The 17,406-nt window shown below is 53.3% G+C and overlaps 2 protein-coding genes across 3 annotated transcripts in view; both read right to left on the bottom strand.

The window, feature by feature from the left end:
- BMP1 (bone morphogenetic protein 1) overlaps nucleotides 1-11,088 on the bottom strand; it is a 39,559-nt gene extending 28,471 nt beyond the window's left edge. The window contains exons 1-3 of one of the 2 annotated variants that reach the window (XM_036313884.1): nucleotides 10,806-11,088; nucleotides 3,204-3,317; nucleotides 65-229 (exon numbers count right to left, since the gene is read on the bottom strand). In XM_036313884.1, the coding sequence (XP_036169777.1) occupies nucleotides 65-229; nucleotides 3,204-3,317; nucleotides 10,806-10,959 (433 nt within the window). In that variant the 5' untranslated portion in view covers nucleotides 10,960-11,088. The remainder of the gene's footprint in view (nucleotides 1-64; nucleotides 230-3,203; nucleotides 3,318-10,805) is intronic. The other variant, XM_036313883.1, reaches the window with a different exon arrangement.
- Nucleotides 11,089-11,864: 776 nt separating this feature from the next.
- SFTPC (surfactant protein C) lies at nucleotides 11,865-14,718 on the bottom strand. Its single transcript, XM_036313890.1, has 6 exons — nucleotides 14,528-14,718; nucleotides 13,681-13,839; nucleotides 13,158-13,280; nucleotides 12,790-12,900; nucleotides 12,277-12,423; nucleotides 11,865-12,060 (listed from the first exon to the last, which is right to left on the bottom strand). Exons 1-5 carry the CDS (start codon nucleotides 14,567-14,569, stop codon nucleotides 12,286-12,288), a joined length of 573 nt encoding a protein of 190 aa, XP_036169783.1. The 5' UTR covers nucleotides 14,570-14,718; the 3' UTR covers nucleotides 11,865-12,060; nucleotides 12,277-12,285.
- Between the last annotated feature and the right edge of the window lie 2,688 nt (nucleotides 14,719-17,406).

Genomic DNA, 17,406 nt, shown 5'->3' with positions numbered 1-17,406 from the left:
ACCCACTGCGCAAGAGTTCCCGCCTGATGGGCGGAGGCCACCGCCATGCAGCCGGACTGCTCACCAGTGAAGTTTCCCCCAATGACAAAGGGGATGACCCCATCAGGCCACACGCGCTCGGGTCTGGACGTCGCCGCCCGCCGGCTCCGGGACCTGCTTCTCCACCTCCCCGGGCTTCTCCTCCGAGGCTGCCCGTTAGCCTGCTGGCAGCTGGGGGTAGAGGAGTTTCCTGGAATTGAAATAATAAGACATTGGTAGCAAGTGAGTGAAGGGGGAGAGGGGGAAAGAAATTACAATCATTCTTCATTTTGGAGGGATTCCACACTTACCCATCCACTACCATTTATTTGTAGCCCCAAAATCAGTACCCTTTAACTCAGTGGTTCTCAACCTTGGCTGCACATTAGAATCAGCTGGGAATCTTTTTTAAAATCCTGATTTCTGGGCCTCATCCTCTGGAAATTCTGTTTCTTTGTTATGGGGTGGGGCCACAACATTAGTAACAAAGAAACAGAATTTCCGGAGGATGAGGCCCAGACATCAGGATTTTAAAAAGATTCCCAGGTGATTCTAATGTGCAGCCAAGGTTGAGAACTGCTGCTTTAACTCTTTCTTTTTTCTAAGAGTTGAGACAATTTGAAATTTAACTTAAAAGCGAGTTTAATTGTAGAGAGTTATCCACCATTTAGGCCACATCTAAATTTAATAACTAATACTTTATACTTATTTCCTAGATTGAGGTTCAGTGTTTTCATTTTATTTGCCATGTCTAGGGTTAAACATTTATTACATTCCCCCTCCCTTTTTTTTTAAAGTTACTCAGTTTTCAAAATATGTAACTGAGAGTCTACTAAAAGCAAAGCACTGTATTGGATTATTAGGGTGATTCAAATATGACCAAGATTTTGATCTTGTCATTAGGGAGTGTGCACTACACTGGTTGGTAGGAGAAATGAGACAGGCACTCAGGTAATTCCAGAACAAGTCAGAAGATGTAAAAACCAGTCTCAACGTGGCTTCTTCTGTGTACCCGTAGTTCCCTCCCCTCTTTCATGGTCGCCTGCTGACATACATGCACAGGGCAGTGAGAAATCTGAGTCACTCAACACGCACCTTCCCAGCTGAGGTCCTACAAGATGGTGAACAAGTATGTTTCCCCGTCTACTTAGTGCCATGTTTTTGGCATTTCTGCGCTTTTTCTGTTGGTGATTTTGCTGTATAAAATGCTGCACTTTCCCCACTGCACTGAAGTGCTGTCTGCTGTTCATATGTACAAGAGGCTGGTGATGTGTCTTATGGAGAAAATACATGTATCAGATAAGCTTCAGTCAGGCATGAGTCATGGTGCTGTTGGCCATGAGTTCAGTGTCAATGAATCAGCTGTATATTAAAAGGGTGTCTCTAAACAGAAACACACATAAGACAGGGCTACATGTATTGGTGAGTTATGAAAATTTTGTGACCACAGGCTCACAGGAACTTAACTGTATTTCTCTTAGTGTTCGCTAATTCAGTGTTCAGAGTGACTGAATAGAGTGACTATAAAGTTATTCCATAACTTCATGCAGAGTTACCACGCATAGTGAGGGTTGACTGTAATGAAAAAAGGGAACAACAGGGTACTGGGAACAGTGGGGACCTGAGACTGGGCAATGTTCCCTCTCGTCCAACAAACCTTCATGTTTGTGGCACATATAGAACTTGATACATTCTTGTAAGTACTCCCAAGTACACGTTCTCATTGGACACCGTAGCTCTCTGGGATGGACAGGGAATGTCACTATCTACCTTTGACAGATGAGGAAACTAAGGCCAAAGTCATGTGATGGGTTAGTGGCGGCCTAGGTGATCCAGCTCCTCCATTCTGCTCTCAGGTACTCAGGTAATTCCGGTCTGTTAGTTCCCACTACGGTCGAGTAAGACTTGCTAGTTACCAGGTCATCCTCCAATGCCAGCTGCTCTCTGGGGTAGTTTGATTTTCACTCCATGAGCTGCCCATGCAAGGACAGCTGGACAAGACAACTGCCTGGCACCACCAGAGTGTGCCCAGAACAGGCTCCAGGTGAGCATCCGCACCCTTTGGTAATAGGAGAGCGACCGTGCTGCAGGGCAGTGAGGAGGTTGGACAGAAGTGAGCTATCCCAGGCCTCATCCTTCCCATTCCCTCACCCATTCACAAGTACCAGGTGGGTTGTTAGGTGTTTGGGCCACATCCAGGGATAAGAAGGGCCCATCCTTGACCTTGAATAGCTTTGAGTCCAGCTGGGAAGACAGACACATAAACAAATCGTTGCAATGTAGAGCAGTAAGTGAGATGCTAACAATGTAAGCGCAGAGCAGGGAGAGCATGGAAAGTGGAGGCACAGTCATGTCTGGGGGGCCGAGGGGGGGCGATCAGGGAAGTTTTCACAAGAGAAACCCTCACAATGGGCCTTGGAGGATGCAAGAAGCTTGCAAAGTGGGAGCAGGAGGAGAAGCCAGGAGGGGTTGTGGGGGTGAGGGAAGAGCCTCGGGTCTGGAGTGAGAGGCTTGGTTCCTGTCCCAGCTCCGCCACTGACTAGCTTTGTGATTTTGAGCAAGTCACATAACCTCCGTGAACCTCGGTGTCGCGGGAGTTGTCCTAACAGTTACCTTTGAAGGTGGCTGGGGACAGTCAAGTTAGATAGTGCTTTTGAAAGTACTTTGTAAACTCCAAGCAAAAGAAGGTCAGTTCTTAGCTCCTGGGAATGTCTGGGGAAGGGATACAGATATCCTAAGGCAGTGGTTCTCAACCTTCCTAATGCCGCGACCCTTTAACACAGTTCCTCATGCTGTGGTGACCCCCACCCATAAAATTATTTTCGTTGCTACTTCGTAACTGTAATTTTGCTACTGTTATGAATCGTCATGTAAATATCTGATATGCGGGATGTATTTTCATTGTTACACATTGAACATAATTAAAGCATAGTGATTAATCACAAAAACAATATGTAATTATATATGTGTTTTCCGAGGGTCTTAGGCGACCCCTGTGAAAGGGTCATTCGACCCCCAAAGGGGTTGCGACCCACAGGTTGAGAATCGCTGTCCTAAGGGACGACAAGCCCTTATGCTGAGTTCAAGCTCATGGCCTCTGTCCCGGGAGGCCAGGAGGGTCCCGGTTTCTCCAATTCTGGAACCCATTTCTGAGGCACAGGAGGGCGAGCCCGTACCCAGTGTACCTGCAGCTGTGATGGAAGACCTGCGGATCGTACGCTGTCTGAAGTCCGAGGCCTGCTGCACCCGGAAGGCCCTCAGGTCCTCCTCATCCAGGGCGATGTCCCCGAGGAAGGCAGCTAGAGGGAAAAGAAGAGGCCAGGTGCTGAGTGAGTCCTCCTACCCAGCACTGACAGCCCCAAACCTGTGGGCACACCCCAGCCCCCACAGCAACTTTACTCCTAACCCTGAGGAAGGCGGGCCGTGGGGGCTGACTTGGGATCTCTTGGGAGACTCATGCTTCCTTTTTAGTTGGGATCCCAGCAAAACTGATGCCCAGCCCCTAGAGACCTTTAGCTCCAGGAAGACACAGTTATGTCATTTATTCCATCGTTCTTTCGCAAATACTTAGTCAGTACCCACTGTGGGCCAAGCACCACTCCAGTGATTAGCAAGACAAATGAGGTCCCTGCTCCCGTGGAGCTGACCTTCAACAACACAAAAGTAAACAAAGACTGAGTTTGAGAATTCCAGCCGGTGGTGGGTGCTATGAAGGAAATAGAAGGTCAGATGATAGAGTGTCTACTTTATGGGCCCATCCATAACCTTGGCACTGTGCTGAGCGTGTGGTAAGCACGCCACAAATGCTGTGCCAATTATAATGAGGGGGCGATAGGAATAAAAAGTGGAACAGACAGGAACTTTAGGAAAACCGGGACACGTGATGGGAGCTTCCCAGCCCGGAGGAAAAGGGTTAATAGTTCAAGTGACTTCTATTCAGTCTCAGGGTCCCCTCTCTGGAGGAAGAAAGTACTGGGGGGAAGGAGCTCCCAGTGTTTCTGGAGAGATGGGCTAAACAGTCTCTCTGCTTTTTGAGAAATTAGGAGCCAGAGGAAACAGGCCGCAGAGCTGAGCGCTCTGGAAGGAGCTCAGACGTAAGCTTCACGCAGGGCTGGGGCTGGGGGGGGGGGGGGGGGCGGATGCAGGAGGCGGAGCGGAGGGCAGCTTCCCTACAGCTCCACCCTGGCAACATCTGCTTCTCATCCCAGTGCTACACGGGCCTGGTGGGCAGCATGACACAAGTTGTTTTAACCTTGAGGCCTTGCACACACACAGGTTCCTCCTCCCCAGATGGCCAGCTGGGTGGACACACACATACACATACACACAGAATCAAGATACACGGGGTTCGTGCTCCTACAGACACAGAGTGACATCCACATTCATGCCGTCAAACAGAGCTCCGCAAAGTCACAGGAACACCCCTGCACACATGACCAGTGCCCGCACCTCCCTGAAAGGTATGCGGCACTGGAGAAGGTTTGTCTGAGTGAAGCATCACGTTGCTATTCCTTGGGCCTGCAAACACGTGCTCACAGATACACACTCTTCTGTAGCTGTGACCGAGAGCTGGATCGGCAGAGTGTGGGGGTGACTTGAGCAGTTATGGAGGTCAGCTCTCCCTTTTACAGATGCAGAAACTGAGGCCCAGAAGGGAAACGATTTAGCCAAGACCATGCTGATAGACACTAGACAGGCAGGATTTATAATTCAGGCCTCCTGGTTCCCAGTTCAGTGCTTACTGCACTCAAGGTCACTACTTTTGTAAAAACCCATATTGTAAATACATATACACAAAACAGACACTCAAACACACACACACACATGACAAAAAATACACACACGGTCACAGACAGTCCCAAAAAACACACATGCACAAGCTCCAGCACACACAAACCGACTCTAAGTTCTGAACTCATTAAGCCAGGAACAGTAGCGATAATGATGCCTGTATACTAGTAAATGTCTGTTGAAATTTATGTGGTGTTTTCCAGTTGACAAAGTACTTTCACAATAATGAATTCGTTTAATCCTGGCCCACCCAGGACATGCCCATTAAGCCATACTCCACCCATGCACTTGCCTAGGAGTGTCCATTACAAACTCATGGAGAGAGAACCTCCCTGACTTTAGAGATCAGAATACTTGGGCCTAAGAGGGGAAATGACTTGTCCAAAGTCACCAGCCCATAAATGACCCAGTATCTCTTCCACCACATGGAAAAGATTCTCTTATTAAAAATGCTACCCCTGGCCGAAACCGGTTTGGCTCAGTGGATAGATCATCGGCCTGTGGACTGAAAGGTCCCAGGTTCGATTCCGGTCAAGGGCATGTACCTGGGTTGCGGGCACATCCCCAGTGGGAGATGTGCAGGAGGCAGCTGATCGATGTTTCTAACTCTCTATCTCTCTCCCTTCCTCTCTGTAAAAAATCAATAAAATATATTTTAAAAAAAAATGCTACCCCTGGCTCAGCAACTGATGGGAAAGCAACAGAAGACACTTCTCAGCTGACATGCAAAGGTAGCCTTAGCAAGGATATGGGATGCGAGGTACATCCCAAGGGTTTCTACAGGCCAACATTCACACAGGTCCTCACAGGCCACATGAACGCCCCCAGACCCTGGACTTCCAGGCTCACGCACCCACAGCCATGGGCATAACCATATACACATATGGCTGGACATTTAGACTCCTCTTCGGACATAGCAACAAAGAGCAAGGTCTTTGGAGTCAGGCAAATCTGTCTTTGAATCCTAACTTGGCTACTTCTGGCTGACAAGTCATATAGACTCTTCTAAACCTCAATTTACTCTTATATTTAGAGGAGCTAATAAAAGAATCTCTCTCCTAGGATTTATTGACATGAAAGAAGGCATGTAAATGAAGCACCTAGGACAAAGCCTGGGGCATAGTAAGCACTGTTAATGGACACTTAATATTACCCTAATAACAATCCCATAAGCTCCAGTTCAGCTCTCCACTTTCTGGGGGCACACTGGTTCACCCACAGGGGCCTCCTGGCTGAGTGAAGCCCGAGTGCTCAGAGCTGTGCTGGCCTGTGGGACAGGGGCAGTGAGGAGGCCAGTGGAAGGCTGGACAGGCCCTGGGCTGGCCACAGAGCTCGTCTGCATAGCCAGTGCCCTGGGGTGGGGATGTCATGACTGAAGAATGCGTGGGAACTGTGGGGGTGGGGAGAGATGAGGTGGGAAGGAGAGCCTGATGGCCAGGAGCTAGGCCTGAAGGCCCTGCCCATTTGGGATCCCCACTAGGGACTCTAGGAAATCTGGATGCTGGGGAGTCCAAGACTCCCCTCCTCTTATGGAAAAAAGCCCTGGGGTCAAGGTCAGGATAGTAGTTGTTTTCAACATGGAATCGAAAGTTTTTGTTTTGTTTCCTGGCTGTAAACCAGCCAGGAGCACTCATGGCTGCTCCATCACTAGGTCTCAGGAGTAGGAGAGAAAAGGAGAGCCCACTGGATCCCATGTACCCATCCTTCAGGTTGGCCTCTTGACTTTACAGGCTCTTCCTCTGGGGTGTGGCAAGGCACCTCTTTAGCAGGGGACGGAGAAGAGCTGTCTGGTGAGATGAAACCCCAACATCGTGTGTACTGGGCATACACAGGTCCATCACACAACTGCAAGCTTCTAGTTGGGACAAGGCATGTTCAAGCTCCCACAAATGTCCGTACTTAATCACAAGTGTCCACTATGCACAGGGGCATATTTGCACACACATGCACTCAGAAGTACACCCATGGATAGCTGAAGAGAAGACTTGCCCACAAAACAGGGGCACATCCACAAATGTGCAAAAACACACTCAACCACTTTCCTGTGTAAGCCCTAGTATTTTCCTGCACGCAAATAACTGTATGTGCATACCCCATTTCCTATGCCATGCCATCGAAGGAGAAGGGCACCTTTAGAAATAGTGTGTGGGAGATAGATAGGTAATTAGTCGATTCCTCTGGATATCCTTAGGAGGTCCTTAGTGGCCCGAGGAATAACATATTCTACTCCTCCCTCTTCCCCCCAAATCTCTGGAGAAACCAGACTATTTGAGAGTTCCTTCTCCCTGGGGAGTCCCATTGGTTCCCCTCCATCTGGAGCCCAGGGAGATTGTAAGTCTTTTCCGCCTCCCTTGGGGCACGTAAAAGAGAAGGTGACTCAGGGGGCAGGGGCACAAGTGGGAAGGTGATTCATCAGAGTGTCTGGAGGGGGAATGTGGTCTGGCAACAGAAGAGATTGCAGCATCCTAAGCTTGGAACCTATTCCTCTGAGGCTGGGCCACGAGGCTTCCGGGGTGAGGGTGGTGATGAGGGCTGGTGAGCTATCGGCCCACCTCACCTCCCAAAGCAGACCTCTGAGCTGCCAGGTGAGGCTGAAGTAAGGCCCTCTCTGGCTAGGGAGCAGTGCTATGGTCTTCCCTGCTTATGGGAGCAACTGGGTCCCAATTCCTGCCTCCAAGTCTCTCCCAGAGCCCTGCCAAGTCACCTGGGCAGCCACATGGAGCTGAGTGTCTCGGGGAAGGACCCCCTGGATGGTTTGGCAACCTAACATAGATGAAATCAGGACTTGCAATCTCCCCGGGCAAGAGTGAGTGAGCAAAATAGGGGGTGGGGGGGCAGGGCTCAGTGGAACCAGCTCCCAGCACACACACAAAGAAAAGCTCGGTGTTGTGCTTATTGCTCTGCTTTTGCACAGAAGATCCAGAAACCTCTCCAGGGCATGAAGGGTCTTAATTTTGCCCTTACTGCAGAGTTGTGTGTGCAGTAAGGGCAAATAGTGTTGTGTCTGACAGTAATAGCAAGAGGTGACCTCAAATGAAGCAGCCTCGCTATCCTAAGAGATCGCAGGTGAGCCAGGAGAATCAAAGGGGCTTTCATTCTTGGTCCTCTGTGTGCAAGAAGGAGGAGCAGGAAGAGGAGAGACCTGGAGAGGGTCGTATGAGCAGGGGTAAGCAGGCACATCAGGTGCATCCAAAGGAAGGACAGGCATGCCTTGGAGATGCTGCAGGTTTAGTTCCAGACCACCGCAATAAAGTTAATACCACAATAAAGCGAGTCACATGAAAATTTTGCTTTCTCAGGGCATATAAAAGTTACGGTTACGCTATATTGTAGTCTATTAAGTGTGCAATAGCGTTGTGTCGAAAAATGTACGTTCCTTAATTAAAAATATTTTAATGCTAAAAAATGCTAACAATCATCTGAGTCTATTGGGAAAATGGCACTGACAGACTTGCTTGACATAGGGTGTCACAAACTTGCAATTTGTTAAAAACACAATTATCTGCAAAGCACAATAAAATGAGGGATGCCTGCAGAGCCACCTCCAACCTGGAGGTCAGGGATCAGAAGGAGCAAGAGGCAGGGCCTGGCAGGAGAAACAGAGAAAAGAGCCTGGGGACCTGAGGGTTGAGGATGTGGGTGTGGGGTCTTAAGGACTCTGGGCGGAGGGAGGCAGGGCTACACCAGTCACACCCAGGAGGGAGGCCTGATCTGACCCTGATTCTTGGCCTTGTCAGGCTCTTGGGCGCTCTCAGCCACCCTCAGGTCTGGCCCAGCTCCCCACCAGCCTCACTTCACCCTGGTGTAGAGCTTTCTCCAGAACCCTTGTTTGAAGTTCCAAGTCAGCCAGCCCCACCCTAACATGAAATCTGAGACTAGGGATACGGCCCTCAGCCTCCTGCTGCTCTGAAAATCACTCCCAACTTCCAACTAGTAGTGAAATATGTCAGATTGACTTCCTACCCATTCTTTAAGGCCTTGCTCCAGCCTGCCTCCTCCAGGAAGACACCCAAACCTTCCCAGCCTGCTCTGCTCCCCGTTTCTCCACTACCACCAACATACCTGGGCTACAGGGGGGACGGAAGCTCCTTGAGCCTTGCGGGTCTTTCCCTCCAAGGTAGCACACACACCTCTTGGTTTGTGCTGTTGGTTACTCCCCGTGTATTGTCTCCTCCTGGACAGCAAGGTCCCTGAGGCAGGGGCCATGCCTGACATTTCTCTGCGCCTCCCACAACTTCAAGCCCAGGGCCTGACACATACTAGGCATTCAGTAAATGTAGATCAGTTGAGTGAATAAGTGACACAAAGACAGAATTGGGGAGACACTCACTTTTCCTGAAAACCAAGCCAATCCGCTCAAAAAATAAATAAATAAATAAAAATGAAGTGAGAGTGTGGGACACAGAAAACGGAGTAGACAGCCAACATTTATTTAGTGCTTATTTATTATTTATTTAGCATGCGTTAAGCTCTAATAAGTGTTTTATATATGTTCTCATAGTTACCCCTTACCACCAACTCTGCAGAGAGGTGTACTGTCAGTCCCATTTTACAGGTGAGAAAAGTGAAGTTCACAGATGCTAATTAACATTCCCAAGGTGGTACATCTAATGAGTTGAGGATCCAGGATTGACAGCTAGGCCTGCCTGCCCACGCTCTGTCCCCTTAGCCTCACGCCCACTCGAAGCCCAGGGAGAACGATGACAGCTAACTAGGCGGTTTACCCACAGCCCAGCAGGGGTGGGGGATGAAGGGCAGAGGGACTCGGTTTCTCTGTGGGAAGGGGTTCCTATTCTGCAGTTTTCTGTGATCCATCCACCCAAAGATGGGTCCCCAGGGTCAGGACTCCAGCAACCTGCCCCCCTCCCACCCCTGGCGCCACACACAGGCACTCCTAGAAGTCCAGGAGCTGTGCCACTCACTGCCTCTGGCTCTGGGTCTCTGGAGGAAGGCTGAAGTCAGAGGCAGGAAGTCAAGGAAAGGTTCTGATATCTTATGCCCTGTGTGTTCTCTTGTCCCCAGCAGCCTATTCAGGGTCATCGGATCAGGCAAAGAGCCGGAGTGCCTGGCCATCTGGTCACTGCTGGGGCAGGACCTCTCTGGGCCTAGCAGGAGTGAAGAGGTTACACAGTCTTCATGGACAAAGAACACCCACACACACACATATACACACACATACACACACACACACTCCGGGCCCTGACCTCAGCTAATAACTCTCCAGTGTCTATGGCCAGAGAGAGCGGATATGCAGCGTCTGAGTTCTCTGTGCTTCCCCGCAGCTGGGCCTTGGGGAGCGCCTGGCACACAGGGGCAGAGGTAGGTCCCCTCCTGCACTGGCTTCTCTGACTTTGACAGCTGTCTCCTCCGCCCCAGGACGGCTGCCGTGCTGGTGGGGGCCCCCGAGACACCCAGGGACCATGATCTCAGAGGATCCCTGGAAAAGCCTTCTCCCACTTGTGCCGGGTGGGGGGGCCTCAGGAGACCTGCTCCTGGGAGATGCGGGCCACCCCAAACCGGACCCCGGAGACAGATGTGCATTCCCAGGGCAGCCCAGGCAGACAGGCTGGAAAACATCAGTGTCCTAGAGCCAGAGGCTAGGGAGAAGCCTCTCTCTGCCTCTCTCTCTCTCTCTCTCTCTCTCTCTCTCTCTCTCTCTCTCTCTCTGCCAGAAAAGTTTCCTGCGGGAGGAAAAGCCTCCTTGGCTGCAGGTTTCTCTCAGGACCCAGGGAGCTTGCCCCCAGGAATCCTCTAGGAAGACAAGAGGCATCGGCTTCCACCAACGGCCCAAAAGTTCAGTCTGAAAAGTCCCCCAAACTTCCCCTCCCTCTCTCCCTCCTTCTTTTGTTCCCCACAGCATTGCCAACCAGGCAGCTCCAGCATTCCCACACCGGACCGGCCTCCCCCCACCCGAACCCCGGCAGCTCGCGCCTCCCGGCCCGGCCGGCCCCCGCCGGCGCTCGAGCCCCGCAGGCCGCAGGAGGAGGGACGCCTACCCGCCTTGCAGGGGTCTTTGTAGTTCAGGGGCTCCGCGTCGTCCTCCTCGCCCAGGTCATAGGTGTAGTCGGCCAAGTCCAGCGGGCGGCCGGGGCGCGGGAGCAGCAGCAGCCCGAGCAGCAGCGGCAGCGGCAGGCGGGCCACGCCGGGCATGCTGGCGGCGGGCGCGGTGGCGGCGGCGGCGGCGGGTCGCGCTCGGACGCGGGAGCGGGCGAGGGGAAGCGGAGCGCTGGAGGCGAGGGGGAGGCGCTCCCCTCCCCGCCCGCCGCTCTCCCCGCCCGCCGGCTCCCCCCGCCCTCCCCACCTCTCTCCTTCCCTGCGCCCGCCGCCCTCCTTCCTGTCCCCCGCCCCTCGGCCGCCCGCTCCGGCCCGCTCCCTCCTCCAGCCGCTCGCCTGCTCCCTTCCCTTCTTTTTCTCCTTCCTTCTCTCCCTCCCTCCCTCCGCACCCCCGCCCCCCCTTTAGGGAAATGAGCTCGCCGGGGGGCGGGTTTTCGGCCGGAGTCCGGCCCCCTTGGGACTGGGATTCCGAACCGCCGGCCGGCCCCGGCCCCGCGCCAGCCGGGGCGGGGAAGGGGACTGCGGGCCCGCGCGGGGAAGGGGCTCGGGGGGCCGGGGCGCCGGCCGGGGCGGGGTGCGGGTCCGGGGTGCCGGCGGCGGCCGCCCCCGCCAGCTGCCCTCTAGCGGCGCCTCTCCCGTGCGCGCCCTGCCGGAGCTGCTCACGGTGCGGGACACGTTGTCAGGTCGCTCGCGCCGCCTCTTCCTCGCTCTGTCCCCCGGTCTCTGCCCTGGCTTCTCCGCCCTCGCCCCTCGGTCCCTCCTCGGATCCTCGCTCTCTCCCATCGCGGTCCCTGTCCCTGGAGTTCTCTCTCGCCCTCCCTGGGGAGGCACCACTGGAGGGCGCCTAAAGCCCGTGGATCGCTCCCCGCGCCCCTCTTCCCCATCATCCTGGGATGGGGGCCGGGAAAGCCCCTCTTTGCTCCCCAAGGCCCTACCCTCCCCCTAGCCCGCCCCCACCAAGAGCAGGACCAGGGCTGTGGGACTAGAGAGGAGGGACACCATTTATTTTTCAATCAGGCTGCTTTATTTTTGTGTGATAGGTCCCCTGGCCCCTAGTAGCCACCTCTCCCTACAGCTCCTTACTCCAGGGCAGTCCCGATCGATCGATCGATCGTGTAGCAGGAGCAGCTTCCTGCCTGTTTGCCAAAGACCCTTTGCTCACGGATCTCTCCTGTCCCTTTTGGGGGTCCGCAGGCTCTGCGAAGCAAAGAAACACTGTTTATTATGTGAGGGAGAGGGATGGGGGCGGGGGGGGGGGGGGGACTGAGAATGTCTGTAGACCTTCCCTCCCCTGATCTCCCTAAGTGACTGGCCTCAATGGATCCCCCTGTGCCAGGTCAGCTGACCAGGAAGGTGGCCCAAGCCTTCCTTTGGCACTGGTGCTCCCGTGCTCTGGTGGTCACACCTGCTCACCTGAGGGGCCTAGATGTAGTAGAGGGGCACCTCGCCACACAGGGTGCTCAGGGTGGGGCCGAGGAAGTCCAGGCTCCTGGAGGACTCCGAGCCAGGGTCATGACCCTCCGGCTGGCCCAGCTCAGAGTGAGGCACTGCAGGCTTGACCTGGAAAGAGCACCTGATTTGGAGCCGAGTGTGGGGACTGAGTTGCTGTCTCACTCGAGGCCCTTAATGTAGGACCGCAGGTGTGCCAGGCAGTCTCTCTGAGCAGTAAAGAGGGGGCTGTGCTGGAGTCAGAAGTCCCCAGGTGGTATGTGGGTTCAGCAGCTTGGTCACGGTGGGTGGTGTGGCAGCAATGGGGAAGAGGTGGGGAAGAGGTGGGGAAGGTGTGAGGCAGGTGAGTCTAGAGAGGGGACCTCACCTGGCAGCCTCCCAGGAGTCGTGCTTTACTGGTGACAAATAGGCATCATCTCAGGCGTTCCTCCCAGCAGTCCCGGGTGGGAGACAACCCACCCTCACCCTTGCACCCACCTGGAGGCTCTGGAGCTTCCTAGTGAGGGTCTCGAGGCTGGGGATGCTCTCTGGAGCCATCGTCATGATGTAGCAGTAGGTTCCCGGGGCTGGCTTGTAGGCAATCAGGAGCTGGGCACAGGAACCGAGTTCATTCAGGGAGGCCCTGCCTTGCTCACTCTCTAACCCTTATCCTGGGTCCTCTCCCTCTAGGTTGGGCACAGGCAGGAGCCATACTGAAAGCTGGGGTGCAGGCATACCCAGGGGAGGCAAAAGGGCTGGGGGATGAGGAGAGATGGGTTTGTTTGAAGTGTCACAGCTGGATGGGTCTAGGAGAATCTTGTCATTGGTCTTCCAGGCCCAAGGTCAAGAGGTCCAGACATACTCACCCGCTGGTAGTCATACACTACGATGCCAGTGGAGCCAATGGAGAAGGTGGCAGTGGTGCCAGCACGCTCACTCAGGGCCAGGCGTTGCTGGGCTTCCGGCCCCGCAATGCTCATCTCCAGGACCTGGGGGAGGGCAGAGTGCTGCCTGGCATTCCTCTTTCCCCACTTGTCTCTTTGGTCCTCACGCCCATCCTCAGTCTTCTGTACTCCAACTAATTCCTTCTTCCCTGGCAGCTCAGAGAGGCGAGTGGAACCAGGTGCTGGAGGGACCAGGCCTCCCACCATGGGGCAGGGGCAGGGGCAGGGGCAGGGGCAGGGACAGGGGCCTGGTGGAAAAGCCCAGGCCAGGTTTGCCACCCTGTTCCTGCCTCTGTCCTTCCAGGAGGTGTCCCTTGCCTTCTCCTGTCATCCCTCTTGGGCAGTTTGCTATCTGCCCATCCTGCCCCCCACCCCACCCCCACCCCCATCCCACCTCTCAGACATGTCCTATACTGGCTGCCCACCCCATCCTAGGCCTGCTCACCATCTCAGTATGTTTCTGGCTCATGTGAAGACCCATGAGCAGGGCCCCTACAATCACCACGACGACAAGGACCACCACCACGACCACGATGAGAAGGCGTTTGAGGTGCACAGGGCAGCAGGGGATGCGGAACCGGCCCTGGGGGGCTGCGGAGTAGTCCTGATGTGGTAGGACAGGGAGGAGACAGGCATGAAGTCATGAGGATGCCCCCTCTCCTCCCTGCACAGGTTGAACACCTTCCCACACCTTTCCAGGGCTGGGCCACCAATGCTATGAATGTGAAGAGGAGGGATGAGGAGATCAGAGAAGACTTCCTGGAAGAGGTGCCCTGGATTCCAATAAACTCATAGATGGTTAGAAGTGAGGTTTCCCTTGGAGAGACCCAGGAGAGCTTTTTCACCAGTCATATCTCCTGCTGTTTCCTCCAGACCCCTGGCACCCCAGCCATGCCCAGTCCCTCTCCATTCCCCAAATAATCCATGTTCTCCCACATCTCGGTGCCTTTATAAATACCACCCTTCTTCCTGCAGTGCCTTCCTCCTTCTATACCTGGGAGCTCCTACTTATTCTGGAGCCAGCTCCAATGCCATTTTCTCTGTGGAGCCTCAAGTGATGTCTCCCTACTCATCATCCTCTTCAGCTCTTTCCACTAACCTTATATTGGAATCGCTGGTTGCCATGCCTATCTCCCCCAGGGACTCTGTCTTTAGTGGTTGACATCCCTGCCCTAACTGAGCACAGTTCTAGCTTGACTGAGCACGTGAATTTGATGAGGGAAACGGTTGGAGGCAGCAGGGCCCACCACATACATGCACCCACACGTGCATACACACATGATCACACTCACCGGCGGGCTCTCCATCAAGACCTCTTTGCTGTCCAGGTCCATCTTGCTGCAGGCACCTTCCTCTCCTCAACTCCCAAATGGGACTAGGGTCTTATATGTGCCGGTAGGGAGACGGGACAGAGGTGAAGGACTGGCCCTCCTCTGTCAGCCAAGTCCTTGGCTTTGAAGCCTGTTTGTTCCTGGCCCTCCAGAACCAAGGCCCTGATAAGCCAGCTGCAAGAGCGCCCAAGGGCCCTTGGCCCTGGCACATGAGTCCTCTTGGCCCAGCAAGAGCAAAGCTGGGTGAGCTGAGCAAACTTGCCCTTGGGCAATCTATGCCTCTCACGATGGGTGTCTTCCTGGCGCGCCTGCCTTTCTTGCTGGCACCTGCCCTTGTAGTCCTGTGGCTTCCACTGTTCTCCTGCCAGACTGAGCCTCTCAGGAAGCCAAGAGTCTGCCGCAATGGGGAGTCCATCACTTTCCCCAACAGAATTTCCCCCAAGCAGGGATGAGCTCCATGAGGAGATAGTGCCTGTGAGGAGTGAGGAGATAGTGCCTGTGGGCCCAGAGGGGAAACCGCTGAAGGCATAGGTGTGCGGGCTCACGAATGGCTCATAAATTCTCTCAGAGCGTCAGATTTTCACGAGAAATACTCCACCTGCCTCCCGGTCACCCACACTTCTGTATCTAACTTCAGACTTGCCCCCTAGCCATTCTTTTCCGAATTCTGAGTACTCTGTCTCCTCTGGTGACAAATGCTTATGTACTAACGTGAGGATTTTCATTCTTTGTTATGGGTTAGTTTGTAAGCTGAAGACTCTCCCCCCTGCACCCTGCTTTTATTTTAATTGCATTTATTTTATGCTAAATTTATTCCTGGGTCATATATTTTTGTTTTTTCAATTTCTTCCAGGATGTCTTTTTTTTTTTTTTTAAATTCTATGCAACCTCTTCTTCCAGTTCACGGACAGCGGCTCTTTTTCAGTAAGATCATCTCACTGCGGCAGGGGGAGCTCGCCCAGGGGCTCTTCAGCCCAGGAGCTCTGTGAGGGCTGCACCCTCTCTTGGAGGCTTTGTTCACCTGGATGTGCTCAATGACCAGAGAATCTACTTCTAAACCCTGCAGTTCAACATTACTCTCGTCATTTTTAAGCTTGTGCAATAAAAATTCAGGGCTCTTTTTGGGACACCGACCCTGTGTCCAGCCCCACTGTTTGGATTGGGCACACCTACCTACTCCAACATCGTAACCACGGAATGGCACACACTGCTTCTGTCAAGTGACATCCTTCAGACACTTGATGGCTTTTGGGATATTCATACCCTTCTTGGTGGTGGGAGTAGTTTCATGAGCATTTTAAAAGTGAACATGAATCCCTGGCCGGGTGGCTCAGTTGGTGGAAGTGTCATCCCATACACCAAAAAGGCTGCGGGTTTGATTCCCAGTCAGAGCACATACCTATGCTTCAGGTTTGATCCCAGTCGGGGCATGTATAATGGATCGATCTTTCTCTCTCTCTCTCTCTTCCTCTGACCCCCTCTCCCCTTCTCCCTTCCTCTCTAGCTAGAATCAATAAAAACGTATCTTCGGGTGAGGATTAAAAAAGAAGTGACCATGAAGACTTGAACCTTTTGATTTGCATGATTTAGTGGGGTCTTCTGTGTCAAGTGGATGGCGAGCCATTTTCATAGATGCAGCTGAAGGCTTTTGATAGCAGATTCCAGGCCTGACACTGCCTTCTTGCGCCCAGACAGGCGTGTACGGGGCTGGGTGCGGTGACTGATGGACTCCCGATCTCCTCATCCTTGCATCAGCCCACTTGCTTGGTGCTGCCATCACCCTGCCTCCCTGCACTCTTTTTATATCTTCTGATTCTAAATCTGCCCTGAGAACATTTCTCACTCAAATGGGATTCACTTTGTGGACCTTCCTCTTCTATCTTTCTTTATCTCTTGTTTCCTATTCTTTCCCCAAAGCCATCTCTGTTGCTTCATTGTGTTAAACCACGTCTACTAATGGTGGCTGTTAGGGTCGCCAAAGGAGGAAGGCACAAGGCCGAAAGGGGTAAAGAATTATGAATTTATTAGGTCACCGGGATACCAGATGGGCTGAGCCCCAAAATGGCGCCAGCCCCCAAAGACTGGGAGTCAGAGGTTTTTAAAGGACTCTAGGCGGGCTTTTTCTGGGCTGAGAATTCTCTGTGCAGGTCTGGGTCCTGGGAAACTCCGGAGGGGAGCGACAATGGTTTAAGCACGTGGAATGTTCATTGTGAAGTGGCCCAAAGGTCAGTGCCCAGGGGAGGGGGCATTGATTCAATTCTTTGATCAGACCTGACATTGGCATCCTTTCTCTCAGGTTGCCCTCTGCTGGCTGGGCCAGGGGCACCCTAAGGAACCTTCACCTCTAAACTTTCATGAGTGTGTAAGTCTGAGCCCACACCTTGCTCCTCTCTGGGTCTCACTCCCTTATTTTCCTTGTAATGTAACTCCAACAGTTCACCCCAATTTCTGACCTTTGCCTGGGGGCTTCCTCACACTTGGCCCTGCTCTTTGATCATGAGCAGACTCCCAACTCTCCAGCCTGGCAGGTTCCTTGTCCCCACAAGGGCCTCCACTCCCCCTTGGGGGCCTTTAGCCTCCAGGTTGCACAACAGCCTGGCATCTGAACTGAGAGCCCCTGAGAAGCTGGGGTAGGAGGAAGAGAGAAGGAAGGAAATGTTTGCTCCCACCACCCTCCTCACCCCCCAACTACTCCTTTAAATATTTGCCTAAGTCTCTAGCAGCAAGTGTCCTAGGAGGCAAGAAAGAGGGGTTTGAGGGGAGGAGGGAGGATCCTCTCGACTGTGTGAGGCCTCAGCTGTGTGCAGGTGCCAGATGCGGGAGACAGCTGCCTGCAGTAC

This window comes from Myotis myotis, unplaced genomic scaffold, assembly GCF_014108235.1.
Source record: "Myotis myotis isolate mMyoMyo1 unplaced genomic scaffold, mMyoMyo1.p scaffold_m19_p_6, whole genome shotgun sequence".
Classification (NCBI taxonomy): domain Eukaryota; kingdom Metazoa; phylum Chordata; class Mammalia; order Chiroptera; family Vespertilionidae; genus Myotis; species Myotis myotis.
This window is presented reverse-complemented; position numbering and strand designations above follow the sequence as displayed.

Coding starts and splice junctions, on each gene's coding strand:
- SFTPC (XM_036313890.1), bottom strand. CDS start 14,569: ATGGACCTGGACAGCAAAGAGGTCTTGATGGAGAGCCCGCCG. Junction 13,281..13,680: donor GCCAGAAACATACTGAGATG/GTGAGCAGGCCT, acceptor GCCCTCCCCCAG/GTCCTGGAGATGAGCATTGC. Junction 12,901..13,157: donor TAGTGTATGACTACCAGCGG/GTGAGTATGTCT, acceptor TCCTGTGCCCAG/CTCCTGATTGCCTACAAGCC.